The 27,523-nt window shown below is 39.1% G+C and overlaps 1 protein-coding gene across 3 annotated transcripts in view; it reads right to left on the reverse strand.

Moving 5' to 3' along the window:
- ppp2r5cb (protein phosphatase 2, regulatory subunit B', gamma b) overlaps positions 1-27,523 on the reverse strand; it is a 28,771-nt gene that overhangs the window by 867 nt on the left and 381 nt on the right. Inside the window, exons 2-16 of one of the 3 annotated variants that reach the window (XM_040125133.1) lie at positions 27,125-27,184; positions 23,272-23,437; positions 10,553-10,752; positions 7,461-7,571; positions 7,244-7,336; positions 6,995-7,125; positions 6,815-6,874; positions 6,625-6,733; positions 6,447-6,500; positions 5,670-5,840; positions 5,452-5,579; positions 5,248-5,349; positions 4,884-4,956; positions 3,523-3,639; positions 1-2,186 (exon numbers count right to left, since the gene is read on the reverse strand). The exon at positions 1-2,186 is cut by the window's left edge and continues 867 nt beyond it. In XM_040125133.1, coding sequence (XP_039981067.1) covers positions 2,052-2,186; positions 3,523-3,639; positions 4,884-4,956; positions 5,248-5,349; positions 5,452-5,579; positions 5,670-5,840; positions 6,447-6,500; positions 6,625-6,733; positions 6,815-6,874; positions 6,995-7,125; positions 7,244-7,336; positions 7,461-7,571; positions 10,553-10,752; positions 23,272-23,437; positions 27,125-27,184 — 1,710 coding nt within the window. In that variant the 3' untranslated portion in view covers positions 1-2,051. Of the gene's footprint in view, positions 2,187-3,522; positions 3,640-4,883; positions 4,957-5,247; positions 5,350-5,451; positions 5,580-5,669; positions 5,841-6,446; positions 6,501-6,624; positions 6,734-6,814; positions 6,875-6,994; positions 7,126-7,243; positions 7,337-7,460; positions 7,572-10,552; positions 10,753-16,465; positions 16,711-23,271; positions 23,438-27,124; positions 27,185-27,523 lie in introns of those variants that run through there. The other 2 variants (XM_040125134.1, XM_040125135.1) reach the window with 2 other exon arrangements.

Genomic DNA, 27,523 nt, shown 5'->3' on the forward strand with positions numbered 1-27,523 from the left:
TGGGAGGGGTGGGAGGGTGGGGGTTAAACAATTTTAAGAAACAAGAGTGGAATGGGACAGTGGGGGCACAGAATGGAAAAATTGTGATGGGAGGTGGTTTCCTCTACTGTTGAGGCTAGAGCTCTTATCGACAGGCACCCAGGGGAGGTGACCCCACACAACAAAACAGACAGCATCACAGATTTCAATTCTTTACTAGTTTGTTTTTTTTTTCAGTTGTGTTTCTATTTTCTTTCAAGTTTTACCAGGAAGTGCTTCATTGCTGAAGTGGTTTGGGGCGACCACTGCTTCTCCTCTCGAGCTTTTCACTACAAAATGGACTTTGCAGCTTAAACAAGGCATGTGCTCGAGTCCAAGGGGCCCAAGGTCTGCTGAGTACAGACTTGAACGCATCTTTTTTTTTTTGGAAACTTATGTCACAATTTTTTTTTTTAATGATCTGGCATTAATGGTAATGCTACTACTCGATTCTCAGTTGAGCAAATATCCCCTTAGACTATAAAAGGCACTGTGAAAAGAAAGGCTTATGTTTGACCTCTTCAAACCAAACATACCTCATTTATGGTGCAGTCTAATCTCTAACAAGTGTTTTATAAATACAAGGGTCTTGCTTGAGAAGAGTAGAAAAAGTGATCACTATCAGCACAGTAGCTGCCCCTGTTTGACTTCTCAACACACAGCAACACTCTGTAAATCCCAGATGAGCAGTTACATCTCTCTGACCTCTCCTAAGCCTCACATGAATGACACTGACTTGTACTGAATGCTAATGACTATGTTAAACACACTCTTACAATGGCTGGATGGGAATGGGGGAACCAAAAATAAATCCAACAATCCCCTCTCACATAACTGGTGCAGCAAACCGGGCATGAGCTGGACCCATCCCAACAACCAATCAAACAGATCTAGACATGTAATAAACTCATCTGACCTCTTTTTGAGCCACAGACACACACCACAACCCATTAACTTATTGCCTACACAATTAAAAGGATCCTTTTAAGAAAGAATCTAAATTTGTCAGAGAAGTTGGCACCGAACTAGGCTTCTACGCAGGAACAAAGATCTAATAGATGAAAAACATGGACCTCTGTCAGGCCAGCACTGTTTGATGAACAGAACTGCGTTGTAATGGTTTTAATCCAGACACGCTCTACTATCGAGTCCCTGGTGACCCTGTCCCGATTAACAGAATGATCAATGAAATTTCACAGCAAATGGAAAATTAACTGAGAAAAAAAGGGCAAACTCCAAACAGACCAGTTATACAGCTAGAAAGTGTGTTTTACTCTGAGAAGAGCTCCTATTATACTATGTAGGAAAAAATATAAACAGCTGTCTAGTTTAAATGTTATGAGAAAAATAGCTACTATTCAATATATAGAAACAACTGACATTTTCTCATCAACTGATGATTTTTTTTTTTTTTAATTAAACCAAAGAAGTTTTCTGTGGAGGGGCTCATATTATTTGTATAAGCACCTGACATCTACAAAGAAGAGGCAAAAAGAGAAGACAGCTTACACACACACACACACACACACACACACACACACACACACACACACACACACACACACACACACACACACACACACAGAACAGAACAGAACAGAACACCTGAGAGAAATAACCAGAAGGGGGCAGCACAGCACCCCAAAAACACAACAGGTTGAGAGGACAGGAATAGAGAAAAACCAGGGAGGAGAAGAAATAACAACACTGCAGAATCTTGGGGGAAGTTCACGGTGCGTGTCGTGGTCATGCAGGACCGTCCAGCACCTCAGATGTCTCTGCTGGACAACAACCAGGTGGGGGGGAAGAGGGGGATCAGTAAGGACTGAGCACCGCTTGTCCGGAAAGCTGAACCAGGCTTAGATGTGTGGCTTTAGACATTTTCTGTCAGGTTGAGCTGGGACTGTTCACTTCTGTGTTGTGCTGGGCTGGACTGAGATACCAGAGTTCTGTTGTTGTGCGGGCCTCTGTGGGCCTGTGGTTCCTCTGTGGATGCTTCTGTTGCTGGTTTATGGTGGATCTGGGGTGGTCTCTTAGTGGCCGTCGTGCGTCGTCAACATTTCCTCGGCCCTTCGGTGCAACTCCAAGGCTGTGACAGTGGAGATGTCCTTGGGGAGCTCCGATTTCCTTCGCATCAATGGGCGCTCTCTTCGCTGATCTTTCTGGATCTGGACACAAGGAGACAGTGGACAGAGAGGGATTAGAAACATTCAACAATGATACATACTCCTGGTTCATAGACATTTAACTTCTGCCTCCCATGGGAAACAGAAAAGTGTGACATTTATCTCTCTCATTTTTCTACCTATGCAATCGAAACAAAAACACATCTGCCTTCTCACGCACCCTGCTCACACTTTTCAACAAAAAAAATTCCTGATCTGCATTTGGCACTGTGGCTGCACATCCAAAGCAAAGTTGACAACATGAGCAAACTTCATTCTGCAATGTGAAAGTTGAAAAAAGAAAAAGAAAATATGAGCATGATTACATCTACAGGCAAAGAAATTAGTCTGAGTAAAAATTCTGGTTTTCAGATTCCCCTGGTTTGTCCCCTGTTCCACTTAGAAGTTGGGAAACAGCTGGGATGGTACTTCACATGACCGACCTCTTTTAGGTGTTAATAATCATCTTGACAAAAGGAATTATTTATTGGATGGGCTGAACGTGTATAACATTACCTGAAATAGCCTCAAATGTGTGAGTTGTGGGTGGCAACAAAACAAATTTAGTTTGGTGTCTACCTACATCTAAATAGCTGGATATCTGTATGCTTTTCCAGACACTACATTGACTCAAAAGCATGAGGGAGCTTCCAATCTTCATTATGAATCTTCATTGTATTTGAAAGGCAAACAAACAATTTTCCTGCGGCGATCATTAAGGTTTCTCTGATTCCGATTCAAATTTAAGTACAGAAGGGCAATCAGTGAGCGCAGACCTCCGCCAAGGCCAGCGTCAAACAGCGTAAACCAGATTTTAGGGGGGGGGAATCAAATTCATAGTAAATGATCCAGCTCTACCCCAAAATTTAATGGGTTCTTCCCTGGCCCATGCCCCTTCCCTCCATCAAGTTTGGCGCTAATCTGTTAGGTACTTTTTGCATAATTGCATAATCCTGACAAACCAACAAACAGACACGGGTGAAAGCATAACCTCTTTTGCAGAGGTAATTATGGTAATTTAAATATCAAATGAGAATTATTTGCTGAGATTTGACTGCCAACAGCCAGCTTACTAGTGTTTCTGCTGAGGCAGAAATATATAAAAGATAAAAGCATAGCTGTGTTTCTTAATACTACCAAAATACAACAGTGAGCAAATTTTTCTAAATGTATTTTGATTAGAAACATGATACAATACAACCCTTTAAACCACTCCATTAAATCAAAGCTGTAGCAGGTTTACACAAGGCAGCCACACTGTACATGAGCTCTACCCTTCCTCAGACAGACATGTCTGTATATTCACTGCTACACCATACGCAGACACACCATTCCTCACCTGTGTTGCTTCCTCCTCTACGGCTTTCTTTAGCATGTTGACATCGTCTAGCAGTGGCCCGTCTGTCTCCATGTCCATTGGACTGCCTGAGCCTACTGAGTCAATGTAAATCAGAAACTGTACACAGAGAAGAGAAGAAAATGAAATGTTAAAGGGGACCTCAACATTGATATAACTTTTGACTTGAGGCCTTTCGTCAACTTCACATTCAGACTCATTCTGAATAATCAAAGAGATCTCATCTCATGCTAACGTGCACATACAGAGATTTCGGAAAGAATTCAGGCCCCTTCACTTTTTCACATTTTGCTATGTTGCAGCCTTATGCTACAATAGAATAAAAATAAAAAAATAAATAAAAAATCAGTCATCAGTCAATCACTCATCAGTCTACACTTAATACCCCAGAATAACAAAAGGAAAAACTGAAATATCACACTGAAATAAGTATTCAGACCCTCGGCTTGGAGACTAGAAATTTAGGTCAGGTGCTTCCCCTTTCTCTTGATCATCTTTGAGATGTTTCTACAACTTGACTTGGAGTCCACCTGTGGTAAAGTTCATTTACTGGACATGATTTGGAAAGGAACACACCGGTCTATATAAAGGTCTCACAGCTGACAATGCATATCAGAGCAAAAACCAAGCGATGAGGTTGAATGACCTGCTTGTAGAGCTCAGAGACAGGATTGTGTCGAGGCACAGATCTGGGGAAGGCTAAAGCTACAAAAATTTCTGTTGCATTGAAGAGTCCCAAAGGCCTCCATAATTCTTCAATGGAAGAACTTTGGAACAACCAGGACTGGAGCTAGTCGCCCAACCAAACTGAGCAATCTTCCTTCTGGACGTTTCTCCCATCTCCACACAGGATCTCGAGAGCTCGTGCAAAGTGACCATCGGGTTCTTGGTCACCTCCCTTACCAGGGTTCTTCGCCCCTGATTACTCGGTTTGGCTGCAGCAAGCTCTAGGAAGAGTCCTGGTTTTTCCAAACTTCTTCCAATTCAAAATTATGGAGAAAAAGGAGGCACCTGAGCTAAATTTCAAGTGTCATAGCAAAGGGTCTGAATACTTATGTCAATGTGATATTTCAGTTTTTCCTTTTGTCATTAAGGGTACTGGGTGTAGATTGATGAGGGATTTTTTATTTTATTTTAGCATAAGGCTGCAACATAACAAAATGAGAAAAAAAGTGAAGGGGTCTAAATACATTCTGAATGCACATATATAAGTTCTCTTTCCCCTCTCTAACCTAGCATATTTTTGTTTAAGTTTAAGTTACTGCGGCAATTTCGAAATGCATTAGCCAGTAAAGATGTCTGCAGCATTCATAGTACTGCTGGGTTAAAATCTCTTTGCTCACCTGTGGATTTGACTTTGCTAGATTCTCAATCTTCAGCCACGCTTCTTCTCTCTCTTTCCATTTGGCTTTCTCTCTGAGAGACCAAACAAAACAAAATCAATTAAAAAAATCATTAAAAGATGACTACAAAAAGGAAAACTTTACTCATCATATACTGACATCTCAAATCCGTTAAGTTACAGAGCCTTTCTGGTAGTTTGTGGGTCAGTTAACTTTCATGGTTTACTTATGTGCTTAGTCATTTTTTCCATTGCTAATGATGTTTTTGTATGATGCGCTCAATGCTGTGTTTAACAATGCTACAAGACCAAGGAAGCTGCAGCTGCACTGGAGATTTGGACATGTCATTTCACTTGTGACTTACTTGCTTTTCTCTGCCCTGAACTGTTGGGTGCAGTCATCAAAAAGCTTCTGGTTCATCTCCATGAAGAGTTTCAGAGCATTGTAGATCAACCCGTGGATGGTTCTGCAGACACAAAGATTATGACCGGTGACTTGTCGTCACAATCCCTCATTAGACAGACAAACACAGAGACAGACACAAGGTGAAGCCAGTGTAGTCACTCACTTGTTCCAGTGGGTCTTGGAGTTGCGGTAGAGGGCTGGGAACATGATTGGCAGGATCTTGGCGGCGTTGTCACTAATCAGGCTCATGATGTACTCATTGTTCCAGTAGTACAGAGCTCGCTCCGCCACCTAATGACACATTAGTTCCTAACAAGTTACGCATGTACACAGACAACTTGTGATAGAAAAAAAGAAATTGTACTGGAATAAATGTCAGACCTGAAAGTGTGGGCTGGACACACACTTTGCCAGCTGTCTGAAGAGGGGCTCCATGACTTTGACAAATTCTGAAGGTTCAATCACGTCCAGGATCTCCTCCAGTTCATTGAGGAACATCACCTCTTTTGGACTGTGGGTCTTTGGCCAGTATTTCAACAAAGCCATCACCGTCTGCAGGCGCACAAGCACACACAAACAGGACAACAGGCTTACTAATGAAGAATGTTTGGACAGCTGATTTGTCCATAATAATCTGTTGTTAAGGACTACCGGGGCTAGTGTTTACAAAAAGTTCAATAACACACTACAGACAAAGTAGACAACATATTTAGAGAGATAAAGTACCAACAGCTATGTATATACTTTGTTTGTATGTCATTGTACTTGTCTCCCGGGATTGGGGACTTTTTTCCTTTTGTTTTCCTGTCCATTATTCTGAAATCAGACAGGATCAGCAAGGAAATGGCCTATATGTTATTTTCTCTCTGTTTATCCCCTTTTTATTTTATTTAAAACAATTCAAATGCATTTCCTCTGCTTTTGAAGACATAACAAAAGACTGCTTCACATTTTTTTCGTGGCAAGCCAAATATCCTGTTCATGACTACCTGATAAATCACATTACAACGTAGCATACAAATGAAATTAATGAATGAAAACAAGACTTTGGCAAGGGAGTCCTCAGGTTCATACCAGTTTTCTCTTGAACAGAAAGGATATTGAAGGATAATTCAATCAACAATATTAACAACATAACGTTAATAAATCAAATCTTACCGGTTCTGTGAGGGTGCTATCCTTCTCTAAGAATTGTACCACACAGTAGGCCAGCTAAGGGAGAAAGACAACATCATATTTGCCAACGCTACCAAAACTACAGGAATATAAACACTGATGTTATAATGTCTTGTTTATGGCAAAGCAAATCATAATGCAACATTGAAAAAATAGTTACCTGTGGGTGATATACACTAAGCGACTTGACTTTGTGTAAAGGCAGCAGAACTTTCAGCAGGAATATCTTGTGTTCTTCTTTCAATGGTAATGCAAATCCATTGATTATGCTGTAAGGAGAAAGTGGTCATTAGGGAAATAAGTGCTGTAGCTGTACTTAAGAGCTCCACTCCAATTGATCCACTTCTTACCTGCCTAATATTTCCAATAATTCTGCTATTCCATTATGATGTTCAGTCTCATAAATGAACCTGAAAAATAGCAATCAGAAACATGTGAGTTCATCACGGTAGTTTAAGAAAAAAAACCCTCCATTAAACACAAAAACAACACAAGTGCCACTAATATATCTAACTCAAATACTCACTCACCTATAAAATATGTTATTAATCTGTTTCCTAATGTATGCTCGTAGGCCCAGGAACTTGCCATAGATGCGATGCAGAGTGGTCTTTAAAAAATCTCTTTCCCTGGGGTCTTCACTGTCAAATAGTTCTAAGAGCTGTGCACAAGAAAAGGTTACTCATACACTAATAGTAAATACTACTGAGCAGCAAATACAAAGACAAAAAAAAAAAACTTACAATAACACACACAAACTTGTATCACTATGTGCTCACCTGCATTACAAACCTCTGGTCAATATACTTTTTGGCTATGTTTGGTTGAAAGTCAGGTGACTCTAAGAACCGTAGGAAGAATTCATAGACGAGCTGTGGAAGAAAACAATAGGTTGAGTTATTTGAATGTAACAGCTGAATGGATTTATTCTCATCACCTTGCAGTGAATGAGCAAGACGTTGTCCTAGTGTGTCTGCGTATTTGTTTACTGTGTACCTGTAGATGTGGCCATGCAGCCTCTAGCGTAGGCTCATCTTCTTCTGGGTCAAACTCTGCACCTGTGGGGTTGGATGATGGCGGCAACGTCCTAAACATATTCACAGCAAACTGTGGAACAGTCAGAGAAAGGTAAGTTAGCTCAACACTCCATTGAAAATTTCAAAATTCTCAGTTAAGACAAAAGGATTCATGATACCATGTTTGAACTCCCGACAAAGATGTCAATCACAAATTCAATCTGTTCATTTTACAATACAGTGCATACAAAAATATTTCAGTGGAACCACTGGACAACAAGAAGTGTCAAATTCTCTTCAGACCCTGGTGTTCAAAGGCTGCTTGTGCATGGAAACAGGCAGAAAAAGAAAGCTGTGATATGTCTTATATCTAGCATTAGCCTGATATCAAATACGTGGGGAGTTCAGTTCACTGATTAAAGCTAATGAAAGAACTTCAAAAGAAATTAAAAAATTACAAGAGACTAATTTATTTGAAATACAATTACATTCCTGTTGATGCTTGGTAAAATTATAAATTAATAACAATTTCCACTGAAGAAAAGCATCTCAAATTTAAGTCTGGTAATTGTTGCTTTTTTATAAGTGCTGGTGGACTGATTATGTCTGTGATCTGAAGAAGAAAGAGTCTCTACAGAAACTGAATGTTTTAATTTAGCTGAATACTTTAATAAACAAACCTCTTTTTACAGACACTGTGCATTGACCTACAATCAGTTTTCATACTGCATTCAGCCTTACCTTTGTCCAGGGTGAAAAATAACAGTTGCTATTACCAAACCCTCGTAACCATTTCCTCATGCTGTTATCTTTGTCTATTATACCTGACACTTTGACAAACAATAACTGAATATTTGCCTCTAAAAAACACCTGACAGCTGAAATAATGGAACTGAATTGGGAATTCTGAAATGCATCAGACACAGTATTTGACGAGCAAATAAGACAAATAATCAATAGGTTGTGGTGCAACTGACTGCTAAAAAACTCTTTGCAGCTCTGTCAAGCAACCTTTCCATGCCAAAATGGACTAAAAGTATGAGATATGCGGGCCATTTTCCTGCACAGACCACAGTAATTGGTACTGTAATAAATGTTCCGTAGCCTATGCAAACTGGTTTATCAATACATTTTATTTTGTCTTTTGGGAACTACTTAGCTGCCAACTAAAAATTAAGCACTCCACATATTGCTTTAACAGATATGTCAATAGAAACAATACAAATTTGCCATCAAACCGTTTAATGAGAAAATTCTGTCTTTTCTTTATGAAAAAGAATGAATGAAAATTTAGATTAGTGGTTGAAAATTCCCTCCTGCGCTGGTGTATGATAAGACCTTGTTTACCTGACAATACCAATCCCGCAAACTGGGAAGATTCCATCTATTTTCCCTCCGAGTCTATTATCCCTTTCCAGCGAGCAAACTTAGACAGTCCCTCCAGCGTGCAGCATAAACCATTTCTTACCCCCCCTCAGAGAATTGGACTAATGGAGCAACCAGTGTGATGTCAGCCAAACGTCTGCCAAAAATATTGCTCTAAACCTTCAACACTGAGGAATCAAACATGCTCTAAAAGAACAAGGACTTATGGGAGAAAACAATGCATACAGCCTTAACATAAGAATACACTCTTTACCGTTATAAAAGGAGTTTGTCGTGTCAATCTCCACACTTTGATGATGAAAACCATCAGTGGACTTCAAAGAATCCTTGTCTTTAAGGGGGCAGGGGAAAGGGGTTGCCAGGAATAAGAATATATTTTCAAGCTGATTTGGCAGCTCTGTTGCATTTTCTACTGCACTGATCAAATAAAGCCACAACAAGGAGGATCGAGGGAAATTTGCACCTTGATCATCTGCAGTTTACCATGTATCATTGAAGCAGGGCTTTGATTAACATCAAAGGCTTTTTAATATGGCTTGGGAAAGCAAAGCTGGCCTCATGAACACATCCAGGCCACAAACTCAGAGGGATGCATTTCTGATAAATATACAGTAGGAGCTCAATGACAGCCACACTGACTATTGAATGAACAGGTTCAGATGGGTGGAGGATCTTTAAACACCCACCACTAAGTGACCACTTCAGGGAAACAAAATAAATGGGTCGCTTAACGGTTTACCAAAGATTTAAAGGACAACAGTTGAGTCAGGTTTGTATGACACAGATATTTGGGTTCAAACTGAGGTCAGTGATGCTCATGTGAGTTTCAATGACTTGGGGAGGAGCCAAAAAATAAAGGCTGTAAGAGTCTGATACCAGTAAGAACCAGTGACAGTGGAAACAACAGTGAGTTCTCTTCCCATGGGTAACGAATATAGCCCACATGAAAAAGAAAGATGTAGCTTTTTAACAAATTGCAGATCATTACAAAGAGGTTAATGGAATATGACAGTAATAGGTACAATGTACTGAGTCAGATGGCTCTTCGAGGTTGCATCTATTCAGTAAAATACAGTAGAGCTTTAATCACAAGCATGCCTTAGAACTTTACCGACAAGAAGAGAAAACTTGTGTGGGAAAAAGTGATGATGTGATAAATGTTCTTAATGAAGAACAAGAACTTAAGATAAAAGTATTTTTTTGTTTAATGCATGACACTATACTGTTTAATGCCATTTGAGAAACAATGATAAAATATAACCCATCAAAGCAGTACTCTATGCAGCCCCAAAGAGTTACTGTGGACTGCAGTAAAAGACATTGTTTTCCTATGTGGAAATTTCTGTATCATAATGATTTATAAATCAACATTTTACTCTGAATATTTGTTGCTTATCACCATGAATAAGTTAAAAAAAAAAAAAAAAAAAGGTTCTGTGCTGGAAATTAATTTCACAATTTATAAGACAAACCAAGGGTTTCTTGTAAAGTCAAGTCATGGGGTATAAAAAAAGACAGTTAACTTGATTATGTTCACATCTCAAATTATTGGACAGTTTAAATAATTACATTTTCTGTTAGGGAACATTCAATAGCTCAAAAATAAAATAATATCTTTGTTAATTTTTTTTATGTCAATGTCAATGACAAATCCAAGTCCCTAATTCACTCTGTTTTAATACTGACCATGTGAACCACCTCTGGGTAGATGGGTTCCGTGATTACGTTCCTGTTGTGGGTGATATACTCCACCATCTCGCTCAGCGCTGCCCGTTTCACTTCCTTCCATTTCAGGTCACTCAGTGGATCTGAGACAAAATCGAAGAGGACGCAGCACTGCCGCAACTTCTGAATGAAGAGCTTCTCCTGCTCAGCAGGGGGAACATCTATAAGACAGAAATGGAGGGAAGATGGGAATTAACAGGTGTCATTGTGTGTGAGGATTTCACTTTTATCAGAAAAGAACAGGAGCAAGTTCTCTTTACAAAACAAAATGTTAATCCTATTTAACAGCAAATACAAGAGCAGTGAGATGCAATTGTGCATTCAAGTTAGTAAAACTGTATCTGAGAAATTATCCCCAATTCATTCATTCAAACATTTTCTGGAACACTGTTCAAACCAAATGCTTGTTTAAAGTAATCCAAAACTAGACCAAATGATATAGGAAAAGGTAAATATTAGGCATAACAGAATGGGTCATAGAGAAGTGTCCAAAAAACTTGCCAGAAATTAAATATTTAGGAAATCAAATGCATGAAGCTGTAGCACCTGACACTGTCTTTTATAGACAATAAAAAAGTAGTCTATTTAATCTCTGCTGTACTTGTGGTGGTAATGACTTGTATGCTTTGAAACTTTGTTTGTCGCCATGGTAATCATTGCCAAAAATTATTGTTCAAAGGTTTTTCTTTGTTTTCTTTCTCCTCCTCCTCCCATCCCCTATCTAGCAGACACTGATAATTTGTACCAAAGCTTCAGAGAGATATCAGGTTCAGTACAGCTGTATTTTGCCACTGTGGCGTTCAAGCGGTTACGTGAAGATACTTCATTTAAAGACTTCATAAATCAATAATTTAGCCTGTCAAAGACAGTGTCACCGCTATATTAATGATGCATGAGCTCTATGTAAGCCTTGAGGAATAATGGGCCACACCTGTCTGTGTACAACCATTACCTTGCAATTTAAAAAATCATTACATGTTTTTGTATATACTGCACACTCATTGTCAATGAGCCAACCTCCATTCTGTGCCAGTGTGCATGTATTATCACCATACAACAGCTGCGTCAAATAAATCAATGATTAGCACAAATGATTAAAACACTCACTCAACATAATATACAATCAATTAAATAAAATATTTTAAGGTTAGAAAAATAAAAATAAGATATAACTAATATGCTAAATATAATAATATAATAAATATAATAACTACTTCAAATGGCATGCTAAAAAGGTAGGTTTTGAGCTTATGTTAAAATATATCAGGATTTTCATCAACACTCAGGTACTGATACAGAGCCAGAGCCAACTGCTAGGAGCACAGAAGCTAAATACAGAATTTTTTTTCTGCATTTTGAAACTGTTACAGGTCTGCTCTCAGGGGATTTTTTGATGTTCCAACTAGAACATCAAAAATGTTTCACACACATAAGTTGTAAGGCCATGTAATGCTTCATAAACAAGTAAAAGAACTTAATAACTATGTTAAAACCTTACAGGTAGCCATTGCAGGGATTTGACAATAACTATAATGTGCACTATCCCTCTCCCTCTTGCCACTACTCCAGCAGCAGAGTTCTGGATCAAGTATAATTGACTTGTGGCTTTTTTTTTTTTTTAGTAAACCAGATAGGACACCATTACCATAATCGGTCAATGTAGTGCTCTAAGCAGTAATACTATATACTCTGTCATGATGTAGGTACGGCAAAGGGATACTGCTTTCACTGAGAGAACAATTTTGCTTGCAAATTGACCAAATGTCAGAAACAGCCGGTAAGAAATAACAAGCAACACAGAAACAGCTTCTCCTGCAAATCAATTGGCCTCAGTTGGTCAGACTCCCAAGCTACACAAAGTACCCTGAAACCAAAGAGAAATGCAATGGTGTTCGTTCATTTTCACCCAACATGAGGACTAGTGACTTAAACCTACCAGTGGGGCGTCATTCATTTGTTTGTCACAGCCTGTGATTTATGAGTCAGTCTTGTCTCCTCATTAACAACATTACGTTTACTGAACGTCACCATGGTGACCACAGACAGATAGCACTTTGGACCTGGGGGTGACCACTGCTACTCAGAGATGCATTCAGGCTGCTGCTGCTGCTGCTGTTATGCTGGAATCATATGCTGCTGATTTGCTGAGCAATATCAACTGCGTAACCCCCAGAATGCACTCTAACAAAATTAGTCAATACTTTCCACAACTTAACAATTGCTAAAAGATACAAAATGCAGAGGTGTTGGGGCTGCACCTAATGATTATTGTTATTATCGATCAATATGCAGGTTATTTTCTCAGTTAAATCATTTTGTCTATAAAATGTCAAAAAACTGAATCACAGCCCAAGGTGACGTCTTCAAATGTTTTGTTTTGTCCAACCAACAGTCCAAAATCCAGAAATATTCAAATATCAAAAGCATCAAATCCTCACATTGGAGAAGCTGGAACCAGGGAATGTTTGCCATTTTTGTCCAAAAATTATTAAAACAATTATTCAATTATCAAAACAGTCACTGAGTAATCGATCAATTGACTTATTATTGCAGCTCTAGTCTTAAGAAACCGTATTGTGTCATTATGTTTACAACAATTAAGCAGAAACAAACTCAACAGTGGAAATTTCATTAGGTAGGCAACAGGTAGAGCATAAAACACAGCTTTATCATTTTGACAACAAATTCCCCTAGGACAGTCAACATGTTCCAGCAAAACACATCCTAAAGTAGAAGCACAAAAATATGCAAAAAAGGTAATGAGGCAACTGGCCTTATTGTTCAGAAAAACAAAATCAGGTTAACAGTCCCAACATACATCTATAACGTAATGTTTAATTCTTATAGAAAACTGTACTGACACTAATCAGCCTTCGGATGACATAAATCAAATTACTGTCACCTAATATCACATGCAAAACAAACAGAGCCAAAATCAGATAGTGACAACTAGTGTCAGACTGAAAAAAAACATTTTGCTGTTCAGGCCCATCAAATGAAGCAGTACACTAAGGCAAAACTCAGGTTCCAGAGAAGTGGCGAATTTGATTAATTCTGCTCTTCTATGGCAAACACTACTACACGTTATGCAAACAAAAAAAGGATGTTATGTTACTTGAAAGCACACAATGCACGACCTCATGTAACTGCAACTAACACCAGGATGTACATGTGTACCACACAACACACAGCAATTAACAAAACCCTCTATACTAACTCTATAAACCTACAAAGTAATTTCCAATTTTCTATCGGTCACTTCACTTAACAGGTAACTGATACATAAAAGATTCATACCTAAATCTCTACATAAACACACACTCATATGACTCACATGTGTATGCACACTCCTCTATATATAGAATAGCCTTAATTTACCTGACATCTTCAGTTTAAGCAACATTTTTTATCCATCATTTCTATAATCTGCCTTTAGCACACAAAACACAACTCTCTTTTAACAATACAAAACAATTATGAGACATAGTTTCATCTCGCAGATATATTCAAAATTTTCGGGTGACATGCAAACTTATCTAGTGTTTGCTATGAAGGTGATCTGTAATTATTCTTTTGCAGTATTTTCTGGGCAGCCTTCTTTTGAATATTGCCTCTCCGACGTGTAGGGGCACTATTACCAACATCAGAGTTGATACCAGTTAAAAATGTTATTACTTGGCACTGGCGAAATAAGTCCATTTATAGAGATCCAGAACTGTAGGTTGTGCGAACTCCCACACTGAGCTGAACCTAGACTACCAGCATCATCAGACAGACTTTCCCTACACCTCCACATTTGTGAGTCACAGTAGCACAGCTGGTATTCAACACACAACATGAAATGCAGCTACCTGTGTGCTTCCTGTAAATGTCATATGTTTTGCCTATTTATTAACCTTCTGCTTTATAATTTCCCTGAAACAGAGCACTCTAAAAAAAGCAATCAAAACTTGGGTTTCTAGAGGTGGTGGACGAGACGTCATACAACTTGTTCTGTGACTGTATATCAGCCTTTAGGGCTTGCTTCTGCAGTACTGTACCTCAGAACAAGGAGTCAAGCCAACTGATTGCAGAACACTTTTGAGTCTATATTGAGACACTGTAGAATAGTGACAAGTCTGTAAGTAGCTCTGCAGTAACATCATACTTCCTTCCCTCTCTCCAAACTGACTGGCCACAAACAGGATCTAATTGACCACATATAAAAGGTAAAACAGCTGGCAATTTAGTTCACCCTTGAGCTTTGACTACCACATCCATGGGGAACCTTAATGGGGATCTGTTTTATGTTTCTGGACTCTTTATGGAAGGCACAGTAGAGTTTATACTTGAAATCTGTCTTCCTTTCCAAGAAAGCTTTAGTTTCAAACTGGGAAGAAGTTATCACTGAGCCATAAAACTTTTCTCGGGAACACCTTGCAACCACTTTCTGTGTCCATTACTGTACCATAGCTCAGCCTACTCCTTCTTTAACACATACAGTATTTAGTCCTTTTTTGACACTGAGGAGGAAAAGTCATCAATGTTAATGTGAAAACAAAGCTCTCCAGATATTTGCAAATTAATAAAACATGTAAAACACACAGTGAATGCAGAAGTATTCACCACTTTTACTGTGATGCCCATAAATCTTCAGGAAACTTATAGGTTCAGAACACCTGCATCTGGAAGGTTTGTAGCTTTAACTCAAAAGCTGAACATTGGGTCCAACTGTGAGCACATCATCTCATCAGCCCCTGAGTGCCAAGAGGTCTAGCAGCTCCTGTTACACAACAGCACTAGGGTTTCTGAACAGGCCTAAAATATTAAGAGACATGCTGTGCAACTGCAGACTTCACACACAGATCTCACTGCATGGATGGGCAAATAACCTTTACTCATCTAAAGGCTCCAGCTTGCACACAGGAAACCAACGTGGAAACAAATTGCTCCCAAGTACAAATCTCCAATCCCACAATCACTACTGCTAAATATATAATGAACTAATTAATAGAAATATGGCACCACTTGCAAAAATTTTACAAATTGGGACAGGTGGCGATCTGCTATTATTTGGCTACAGTATCCCTTTGCTTTTAAACATCGCGAGGCCATTTTAACAACTTCGAAAGTCACAACGTGAGACTAACATTTGGCAGTAGTAGCACGTGTGTGCTGTTATAGGCTGTATGTTTAACACTGCCACACCAGTTTCTGAAGAAAGGTTGATTGTAATGAATATAATATACAAACAAACCTTAGCCTTGCGTTTGTCACTCTGAAACACATATTCAGAAGCACTCTTTGGATTAATGTAGTCAGTTTCTGTTTTCCATGCTCAACCCAGTACACTTAGTGTAGGTCCTAGCTTCAAGATTTTCTGATTAGACAGTAACTCAGAAGCCTAGCGGAGATTCAGCAACAACAAGCACGGCATTTCAACTTACACATGTGTCAAGTTACTGGCATCCCATGCCCGTATACAATACAATACAGACCCACACAAACTGACAACAACGTTTCACCTCAATTCCTATGACATCAGCAGTCTTGATGGGGGATGGGAGACTCAAAACTAGCACTCCTTCTCACTCTCTCGCCCTCCCTCCCTGACTGAAGCTAAGCTATGCAATGTCTTGGCAAAACCCTTCCTCGTTGACATACAAACACAATCCCCCGCTTCCTCTTCCAAAAATACTCATGCCACCATCACCAAGAGGATAAATGCTCTCAGTGTCTTGTAGTAACTTTAGAAAAGTCATCTGGCGCAGATATTTTCTTCTACAAAACCCAAATTACCAGCTGCAGTTGCTAAATGACAACAATATTCTTGCCCATCGCCCCTTGAAACCCACAAACACAGAGCAGGAGAGGAGGTAAATTTCCTAGTCTCACCTCTAAAATGCATGAGGGCCACAGGCTGGAAAGGCCCATTGGAGCTCGTTGCATCCAGAACCATCCCACTGGCAGCTCTAGTACATGCCAACATCAGTGAGCTGAGGCAGGAGACAGGGGAGAAGAGGACAGTCCAGGCTAAGGCGAGGAGCCAGCCTCCATTTTAGCACGAACACTCAGAGCAGAAAATGAAGCTCCCCTGCTGCTGGAGGGAACCAGCTAGTTAGTGATGTCATCCCCCACTGCAGCCGCCCGGTTGGCTGGCTGCAATCACATGGGCTGGTTGTCAGAATACATAAACATGAGGGAAGGGATTGGCTGATGGGCTGAGGGGGAAGGGTTGGGACTGTTACTGTGATTGGAGCGAGAGCAGCTACATCTGTCAAGAGTTTTAAAGCACAAACTACAGATCCAAATTCAATTTAGTCTGTTTTGAAATTAATTTAAATACAAGAATAAGACCAGGAAATACACATTCCCATCCAACATGTAGGCTGCTGTTAAGAATCAGAAGAGGGGTGACGCTTCTAATTCACAGCTTAACACCCAACAACAAACCCCAATCCAACAACTGATAACATATTACAACACTTAAGTCCAAAGCAAAAAAGTTCAATACACTAAAAATAACATGTATTTAACCACAAGTAATAAGCATGCTAGCCAGAGGGCAAGTTTATATTTTTTGCTTGATATAAAAGACCTCCAAGATGTAGAAGCAAAACTAGACAACAATAAGCTGAGGTTTAAACACCACAAGACAAGAGACAATCTAACACTGCTTGTTAGAGATAAGCCCTTTTTACTTGTCCGACCATCTGTATGTGTGTGCTGTCTTTGTGTGTACGTGTGTCTGTTTTTGCATGACAGATGGCTCTCCAGGAGCACAGCCTGAGCCCAGGTGTATGTGACAGAGAAACAGGAAGGCAGGAAGCCTCAATGTGAGCAACACAGGATGTGCATATGCACTGAGCAGCACTCTGTCTGTCTCAGAAGCACCGGGGACAAAATCCTGCACCGTAAAGCTTTGCAAGAAAAGAGCATATCTACAGTGATGCAGACAATTAAATGTAGCAAAAATGATACTAACAAACTACGTGGACTTAAACGAGCCCTTCAAATACAGCAAAGGCATATCAATAAATAAGTCCTATTCAAGTAACAATAAGATAATTCTTCTACCAGTCAGACATTCCATTCTGTAATCACTCTGTATAATCTGTAACCACTGCATCCTACAAGGGAGTAGGGTTGATGCATAGTGTGCATCCAACCACTGCACTTGCATCATGACATATAGTATCACCAATCCCCATGTGTACTGCATTTGTCATCATGCTGCGAAGATCATGGGCATACATACGCACACACACAGACGAGGTATAAGCACAATGATTAGACAAACGGCTTGTGTACCGCTGACTAAGTACCATGCAAAACCAAGCCACTGCAATGCAGTTCATTCGGTTGGAAAACATATAGTCTAAAATTTGAAGGGGAACACCATTAAAAACAGTAAGTGAGAAACTACTAAGGACAAAGTCAGTTCCTGTGCATTCTGGCTCTGCTTACCCCTTGAGGATTAGCATTTTATAATAAAGATAATCCACACACATTTTCTATGTGAACAGGGAGTTTATAGCTTATACCATACTGATCTTAATGTATGCTTCCCTTTTGTGAACTACATTATTTCACAGTTAAAGAAAAACGTCTACACGTCTTAACACGTTCACACATTTAAAATTAGTTTGAGCATTATTTTTGACTCCTCATGACTGTCGACATTTCAGTGACTGTCGGTCTTAATCAAGATTAAATAAAGGTGGCATACAACAATTTAGTTAATAATGTGCACATTTAGTTTTTACTGTACTATTTCTGGGTAATTTGCAAGAACTAATGAGGTCAAGTTATATATTGTTCCATATAGAAAGTCCAATTCATATCTATCTTTATATGCCAAAAATGTAAGATGCTAAATCATTATTTGTTGCTGATAATGTTTCTTTTGTCTATCAGATGTAGCTGTAAATAGGGCTTTAGTCAAGAAAAAAATGCTTTTATATATAATGTAGTTGGAGGACTTTTACAGTTTCCCAATCAAAGCACTGTGTTTTTTAGGTCAAACATTCACTATGTCTACAGTTACTTTATGTAATGTGTTTGCAAGAATCCATTATTTGCTGGGATTTCAGAAAGCGCAATTGTTTTAACACATAATAGCATGTCACAGCTCCTCCTTGTGGGTTTGTATTTCTGCTTTAGAGATACAGGAGATGTTGGGGTGATTTAAGTCGGGGTGTCACATATGTATTAAATGCTCCCAGGTTTCTGGTTTGACTAATGTTTGCTTTTGCTACACTGGCAAGACCCTGTAAACCAGCCATTTGTGTTTGTCAGCAAGTTGGAAATCTTGAATGTCTCATACTAGGCTACATTGCACAAATGGAAATGAGTACATCCCCAAAGTAATGATCTAGTCATCAAACACAATTTAGTAGTGCGACAGAACTCTATCATCAAGTCTGGCTAGTCTTAATATATACAATAGTGGGATATTTCAGCAGCAGGGTATAATCTGAGTTTATAAAAGGCTCTTTCTTGCCATTCTGTTCCCTAGTCATGGGGCAACCTCCCATCTAAAGATCTGTTGTTCTGACCAAGACAACTCTAAATACACCCACTTGTTACAAATACTCTCCAATTGCTCTTTTGGCACATGCATTCATCAGGCTTTTGCTTTTTGCTCTGTCTGTGCTATTTCTGGCAGTGAAGAGTGAGTGAACTTGTGAGGCATCATGAGTCTGTACTGGATGGGATGGAGAGTGTGCTTGCCTGTTTTATGACCAAACTTTCTCTATATTCATCAGTGATAGCAGCAGGTCAGCCTACAATACACTGCTAAGTTGTTCATTTATTGGTCTGCTGATTTTCAGTGCCATGGCCCTCAGTAATGCACGCTTAAGGCTCAAATCTATTTGAAGAAATAGACCAATCAACACAGCTGAGGAGACAGGCTTTTAACAGTACGCGAACCTAATTTTCCTAATTAAATATTATTTCATAACATTTGTTTTTCCTTTTTTTTTTAAACTCTTTTTACTCAAGGTTTTTCTTCAAAAAAAAGAAACAGAGAGCAGAGTAATGCCAAACATCTCTACATGTACTGCTCAACAGCCTAATCACAGTTAGTGAGTTACAGTTTTTTGTTTTTGTATTTTTATGAGAGATGTTTGATGAGGAAGTCATTCTCATGAGATGTGGGAGTCTTTTCCTCTACCACCTGCAGGAGTGGTAGAGGAAATCCTTCCCTAAAACCTGCCTTGGCCTCTGCTTCCTGCATTAAGTATCTGCCAACCACAGTAAAACCTGCGTGAGTTTCAGTGTCACGTCAAACTTCCCTACCCTGCTACGCACTAAAAACTTTTTAAAGTTTTAACATGGTTGTTAAAAATATTAAAAAGAAGACTTTATGAATTGGGGGTAACATTAAGCACTGTTTTCCAATATATCTGACTTTGCTTATGTGTCCACCCGTATCAGACTTACACGTTAGGCAAACTCTATAGTATACTGACTGCTTTAAGCTAACAATATTACATACACTCTGTTTCTATAGTAAGTGATGTATAACCTCTGTAGCAACTGATGCAATATGGAGATTATTTCCTGAAAGCTTTAGTATTCTTTCAAATGACAACCACAGCTACATTTTTATTTTTCTCTCCCTTTGGTGGAGAAACAGGTCTGGAAAAACCATGAAAAGTTGGATCGAGGGCAGCTGGACTTGGTTGTAGGACTTGAGGCCATTTCACCTCTCATCCAGTAGCCTTACTCAGTTCAGAAGAACTGCCCTCAATTCAACTTTTCTTGGATAACCATGACCTGAATGACTGAGAATCTTCACAGACATGTCTGGAATAAGTTGATAGCTGAAGACAGTTGCATATTTTGGGGGAATATGGGAAAGGTGTTATATACCTGTCAGCTAACATCGCATTAAAAGCCAAAGTCTCATCTTCCTGCATACTAAACAACTCTGTACCTTTCAAATTACAGTCAGTAACCTGCAATATTATGACCCTTAATTAATCCTTATTGTGCCTTCATTAGTGTCGGATTTAAAAAAAAAAAAAAAAAAAAAGCATTATACTATAATGCTCAATAACAAAGGAATGGATTTATAAAATAGATTTCACCTTCCACCTGGCCTTGTTTGTTTTTTTACAGTTATATAAAGGGGCAGATTATATTATGTTTCTTTCATGACTATAAAAATGTTTGTTCCAGTTAGCCAGCATTACTCTTGCCATACTCTAACCAGCAGATGGCGACAAACTCTATGAGACAGAGGCTTCATGCCGTACGGCTCCTGCTTTAAGAGAGAACACATACAGAGGCAACAACTGTTATTCTGTGCTTTTTGGCAAGAATGTTTATACTTGAAATAAAACCACAAGGAAATAAACAGCCACCTGTAGAGCATGTGTATCCTCTTTACTTCATATAGTCAGAATATCTCCTGTAACAAATCAAGAATTTTGTGTTTTGGGTAATGTTTACACAAAATTCTTGATTTTTTTTTCTTTGGTAAAGCCTCATAAAACCTACACATTAGAGCAGCTGCTCACCATACGAGGTCTTCAACAGAAAGCTGTTAAATTAAATTAAACATTGCTACCAAATGCAAACGTTGGGACAGTTAAAATGTACTCAAGTCACAACAAGTACACTTGGTTTTGGGGTGAATTCATGGGGAAGGTCTGCTTCTAGTTAGGGTTTTCAGTCTCGCCTCAAACGTGTGGCTCTGCAGGACAGGCTCATGGACATGTGTTTCCATCAGGAGGTGGTGAACATGCCTGGAATGAAAACAGGCCAAGCGAGGAGCCTGTTTGGACACGACTGAGTGATAACATCTACCAGACCACTGTGGGATAATGTTTTGCAGAGTGTTATCAAAGCTCTCATTGGGGTGTGAGAAAGTGAGAGGCCTTTATCAGACATTAAGTTATTCTTGACACAGCACAAGGGTAATGGCTAATCAAGATAAAGATACAGATATAGCTTATGGTAGAGCAAACTCCCTTTGGTGTCCATTAATTCTAATCTTACAGGAAAGACTGAATGGTGAACAAATGGTGTACTATAACACAACGGCAGCTGTTGCCTTAAGTCACAGATAGTTACTCCACTTTGTCCTACGAGCCAAGTCTTCCAAAAAGAGAAATAACATTTGTAAATCCCCCCTAATGAGGAATGTAGCCTTTTTCTCATGAGATGCTTACTGGAAGTAGTGTATTCAAACCTAAAGAGTGACAAAGAAAACCGTTAAAAAAACAAACAAAAACAAAAACAAAAACAAAAACAAAAAAAACCCTAAAACATCTATGCCCTTATTTTAGTGGCTAACACGAAAATCTGTCTTAAAAAAAAACTCACTTCATGCATATCATAAGATATGGTATCATAAGATTGTAACTCACAAGACAAGTTTCTCATCTCTTTAAATGGGGAGTTGGTGTATTTTAATTTCTTTCAAACAACCCGTAGTTGAGAAGAAATTGTTTATTCTGCCTACCCCCTCTTAAGATGCCAAGCAATACCTCCAGTGTCTAAACTTTTAAAGAACTTTGTTTTGCTTATATAAAAATATATATTGTCATTAGGGGATATTTGAGTTGCTACTAAATGTTTTTAATTTTTTTCAATGAGAAAAGTGCCTTGGGTTGTTTTTCATATATTCTGAGTTTTGATCAATTCAAGACAAAGAACTATCATGAATTCCTATTTTGCACTGACAGGCAACCTTTTATTGCATTCCACAGAGCAGATGACTCTTTTGATGTCAGTCTTATTGCCGATATCATCTGCAAAATATGTTTTGTTTTTTTAAAATGTTTGTTTACACATGTACTTAATATCCCCTAATAGACTCATTGCTGTTTGTTTTCAGTACCCCACCAAATTAGATAGTGAGCTGGGAAATGGCAGCGGCCAGCATTGTTGTGTGTATTCATGCATGCATACCCAGAAACATGCATAGACAATATGCCCAGGGGCCTAACAGCAGTGTCCACTCCTTGCTTTTCCATCTGGTGCTATGCTGGCACTGAGCTTAGACATTACAGTAAACGTCAATATACATCTCCAAAGAGCCACCAATTTTTCTTCTACGAGGGGAAGAAGTGAGAAGGAATAGTAGTGTGGCTGCCACATATCGCTTATCTGGTCACTGGCAACATCCTGAAGCACAAGGACCATGGAATTAAAGCTTTATCTCTGGATTACCACTAAATATAGACACTTGGGTAAAATCCAGCACAAAGTCCATGCCATCTACGTCCTCTGTTTGTTTCCATGTATTGCATAATGTCATGCTGAGCTTGGTATTAAAATGAGGGTGATGCAGCAGGGGATGTTCATAGACAATTCAGTGTAGAAAGAGGGGGTAAATAACTGAGTGTGTGCTTGTAAATAAGCTTCTGTCTGTGAAGCTTGCACTTTTCTTTGTCAAGATTACGGGGATTTCTTACATACTTAAAAAACAAAATTCTGCTCTGTGTACAACTTCTTAAATACAGGCTTCAAAACATTTAAATTCATTACTCTTGCCAAAAAAGAAATATGTCTACAACTCCTTAACCAAGTGCAAAACATTCCAGCATGGAAACAGCAGCGCTTATCAATGTTTGTGTACGTGTATATACTGTATGTAAATGCCACAGCTCCAAAATCTAGGTTACTGGGTAGTTAGTTCATTATTTGATTAGGTGATAGGATTCAGTTGTGGTACAGGTAAATACCTTTGAAAGCAGGCAGTTTCTGCAGCTCTCTGTTGTTGCTCAAGCTGAAGCGAGAGGAGCTCTGCCTCTTGTCCTTTTTCACGGGTGTCTGGGAACCTGTCTGTTTCCCCTTTAGCAGCTGAGTGGTGGGAGGAACACTATTGCTAGCCTTCCTGTTCGAGCTCTGCTGCAACAAGATTAAAAAACCATATTAGTGACAGTGATATAAGAGCAGCCACATACTAAACAGAGGTGCACAGAGTGTTAAAGACAGTCCCTATGTAGGAATCTAATATAACTGTGTGCACGTAGCCAAAAGCCAAGAAGTTTGACTGCTATATGCTAGGCAGGTATTTTTAATTATACAGAGTGTGTCACCGTGGGCTCAACAACACAGTGCCTTGCATTATGTAACTAAGGTCATAAACCTCACTTTACCCAATGAACAGCTACTATGACAGTACATTTATCTATTCTTCAAGTTCACATGGAAAAAACAAACTATTATGGTTCCACTCATCAAACTCTCCAGCTGTGTTTCTGTGGACTTAAAAAAAAAACAGAAGGGTTTGTAAGACCTGATAACCTGATGTGGGATCAACTGAATGTGGCAAGTTTCTCGCAGCTGGGACCACCTGCCTGCTGGGATCCATTCATCAATACACACCTTATGGCACAGAGCTTATTTCACCAGATGCAGCTGTGGAGCTGTGGAGCTGTTTCAGTCTGAGTCACAGGGGATTTATCAAATTCATTTAAAACCCAGCTACAGTTGGCCACAGTCTGCAGCACTACAAGAAAGGAGCTTAGGTTGGGCCACTAGCGAGCTGTCGAGTAACGTGGGAAATTAAGCTGACCTGGCCTCTATTATGAACTAGATTACCTAGTAATGCAATACAAAGATGGGAATTAACTCTCTACTTGTAAGTTTATTAAGCCAAAGTAGAAACATCTGTCATCAATGATTTTCTAATGCTTTGAATGTACTTCCTCACAGTTGTTTTTTATCACGACAGCAAATGAAGCCTTCCTTTATATTATAGTATATAGACCCCCCCTCAGTTTCATACACTTCTGGTTACCAGAAGTGCATGAGACAAAATGAATGGTGGGGGTGTTAACAACAACAACAGCTTGGAGCCCAGTGATTTCAATTTGACACATGGTTGCTGCATGAGTAGATCTGCTAGATGGCTGCTGACACACAACAACACGCAGGATTATTACGCAGCAAGAGGCAGGCAGGAGGCTATAACCACAGTTTCAGGGAAAAAACTAATTCAGAAGGTCAACACGGGAGGAACATATATCTAAATTCTTCATAACTAATTAGCATTAAGGCAAAGGGCATAAAATATATGTTTTGGGGAAAACCCAGTGACGTTTAAATAAAATACCATCAGGTTCATAAGTATATGGAGAGTGACACAATTTTCATAATTTTCTCTGTAAAACACCACAAGGGATTTGAAACAAAGATGTGAATGAAGTGTAGACTTTCAGGTTCATTGGGTTTAAAAAAAAAAAAATCTATTGAGCCTTTAGGAATTAAAGCCATTTTTATACATAGTCCCTCCATTTTCGAAGGCTCAAAAGTAACTGAACAATTGACTGACAGTTTTCTGGCCTGTTACCTCCATATTTCATGACAAATTTAGCAGATAAAAGGTCTAGAGTTGATTCCAAGTGTTGAAGTTGCAATTAAAACACAGGTGACAACTGCCTTTTTTTTCTATTACAGTGAACTGGACTGTGTGTAACAGTAGTCAATACAATACAAACAGGTGGTTAGCACCCCTTAAAATATGAATACTAAATGTCTAGTAAAGAGGAAAACCACCTTTGCTTTTCAAAGAGCCCAGACAGGAATGAGTGCATCAAGATTTCGGACTACCCATGAAAAAGAAAAGCCTCCAGTTCTTTGCAGAAATGAGGGAAACTGAAACCTTTCCAAAATGGTTCAGTGATGTTTAGATGTGGTGATAGCTAAGGTCATTGAAGAAGTTTGACTTATTTCTCATGTTTGCTGCATCTGTTAACAGGAGCATTTGAATAGAATTAATAGATGAACATAGTAAGAAAACATAGTTTAGGCCATGCAGTGAACCTGGTCCCATTGAAAGCCCTCATAATCTTTTACAATACAGTATATGACCACACAGTGCAATAATCTCATGTAATAATTCACACCAGATGCTTGTGCTATTACAGGACCAACACAATCTTTGTAACAGTTGCAACAGCTTGCACTGTGGGCTGAGTGTACCTTTTTTTCTTTTCCAGATGTTACCCACTCCGGATGTAAGCAAAAACACTGTACACCATGAAAGATTACGCAGATTGGAAGATTAGCTGTGGTTTTTGAATACCAGTTTTATGACAAATCCCAGCCTTATCAATCACAAATCCATTGTGGTGACTTCGGACGAACAATATTCTTTGTCAGTGCAATTTTTCCATGTTTGACATAAGTTGCCATGATGTTGAAGAATGTTCTCCTTTGGTCTCTTTGGCACTCTACTGATTGCCTCATGGATTATGAGGGGGGGTACTAGTAAAGTAGTATGGATGGTACTATGCCCAAAAGTACGCATTTCTACAATACTACCTTCAATTATATTCAATATCAACAAAGATTTGAAAAATAGCAGCAGTAGTAGAAATGTGTGAAGTATACTAATACAAATAAAGTGTTTTGAATGAAAGCCTGTTATTTTTTTTTTAAAATCAATTCAAATAGTGGCGAAGCCCTTGTGAACTGATTGGCAGGTCGCCTATACTGATGTCATGTATAAATAATTTAGCACCAGGTTATCAACAAACAGCATTATGAGTCAGGAGAGGGACAACCACGATGCAGGTACAACCCAGTCCTATCAGTAAACACTGTAATCACCAACAGAGGCTGGATAACACACCAACCAAAAATCAACAACACATTGCATCTGTATGAAATTCTGATATTGAATGCAATCAGGATTCCATTTACAGCAGCTTTGTACCACTGGCTCCTCAACCAAACGAGTGTCTAAACCTGTGATTTTTCTCTCATTACACAGAATTAAAAGACATCACGAGTTGGGTATACTAACATATCTCGCCATGGTCTGAATCTAACACTTATTTAATATTAGTATCGGAGCAACATTTGATGATTTATGGGAAAGCTGTGATTGAAGGATCAACAAACCATGTGGCTTGCTAAACGAAGAAACTTACAAGAATGTTGCAAGAAGAATTCTAAGGCCACTTAAATACGTTCAGAGAATCACGAGGCTAAAATTCAATAAGCTTTTGTCATTCCACCCCACAGGAGGTTTTCTGTCCTCTATTTGGTTGCCTGCTTTACTCCATGACAGGTGTACCACCTCCCCACCTGTCTCACAGGAGCAGGCAGGGCCCAGCACTTGAAAACTACACAGCAGTGACTGTTTTAATGAAAGTTACACAATTTAAGCTTAATGATAAGTGGGGCTATTGTGGTAGATTGCGCAATTTTGGACAGGTATTCCAGTTAGAGCAGCCAAAGTATTGTTTATAAACTGCAATTTACATGAGATCAATAATATTGAATCTACAGCAGTTCTATTAGCTATTACAAAAAAAAAAATATTTCTGCCATACCACCAAGATTTTGCATCATGGGTAAAATACATTATGGCTCGCAGGGCATGACTTTATCCCATCTGAGCATTATCATGTCTGGATTTTCACCAGAATCACAGAATAGGACTGCAGGGATTTGGCGTGTTACTCATTATCTCACTGATAATGCACTCCACTTCAAACCGTGGCAATGCAATATCGTGGCATTTGAACTTGTGTCAAACAAAGGACTAACCTAGTGAATAGCAAGGGTCCTGGTTTAGCCTACCTCATGTTCTGAATTCTCCTGTCCTCCACTCTTGCCCACTTTGCCAGACTTAGGGGAGTCCTGAAAGAAAAAGTTACTTAAGTCGACTTGGCATCAGCGGATAAGTCGGTTGACAACATCAATAAGCAGTCTATGAGTGAATGCCGCCGTGCACAAATCCTAGCCTAGCTAAATATAGCATGCCTGTCCACCCTGTCTCGCACTCCTGTTTGAACATACTGGCAGGTCTCGCTAGCTAACGTTACTTCACAGTCAATACCATTCACATGACCCCGGATTTAAGCTTTAAAAAGACACAAAGTGCTTTCATGTACACCCAAGAACACGCACATGCTGTCAGGGAAAGCATATGCATTCAAAGTATACAATCTCACTTCTGGATAACGGGTCGTTATTTAA

The sequence above is a fragment of the Xiphias gladius genome, chromosome 4 (genome assembly GCF_016859285.1).
Source record: "Xiphias gladius isolate SHS-SW01 ecotype Sanya breed wild chromosome 4, ASM1685928v1, whole genome shotgun sequence".
In the NCBI taxonomy this organism is placed as follows: domain Eukaryota; kingdom Metazoa; phylum Chordata; class Actinopteri; order Istiophoriformes; family Xiphiidae; genus Xiphias; species Xiphias gladius.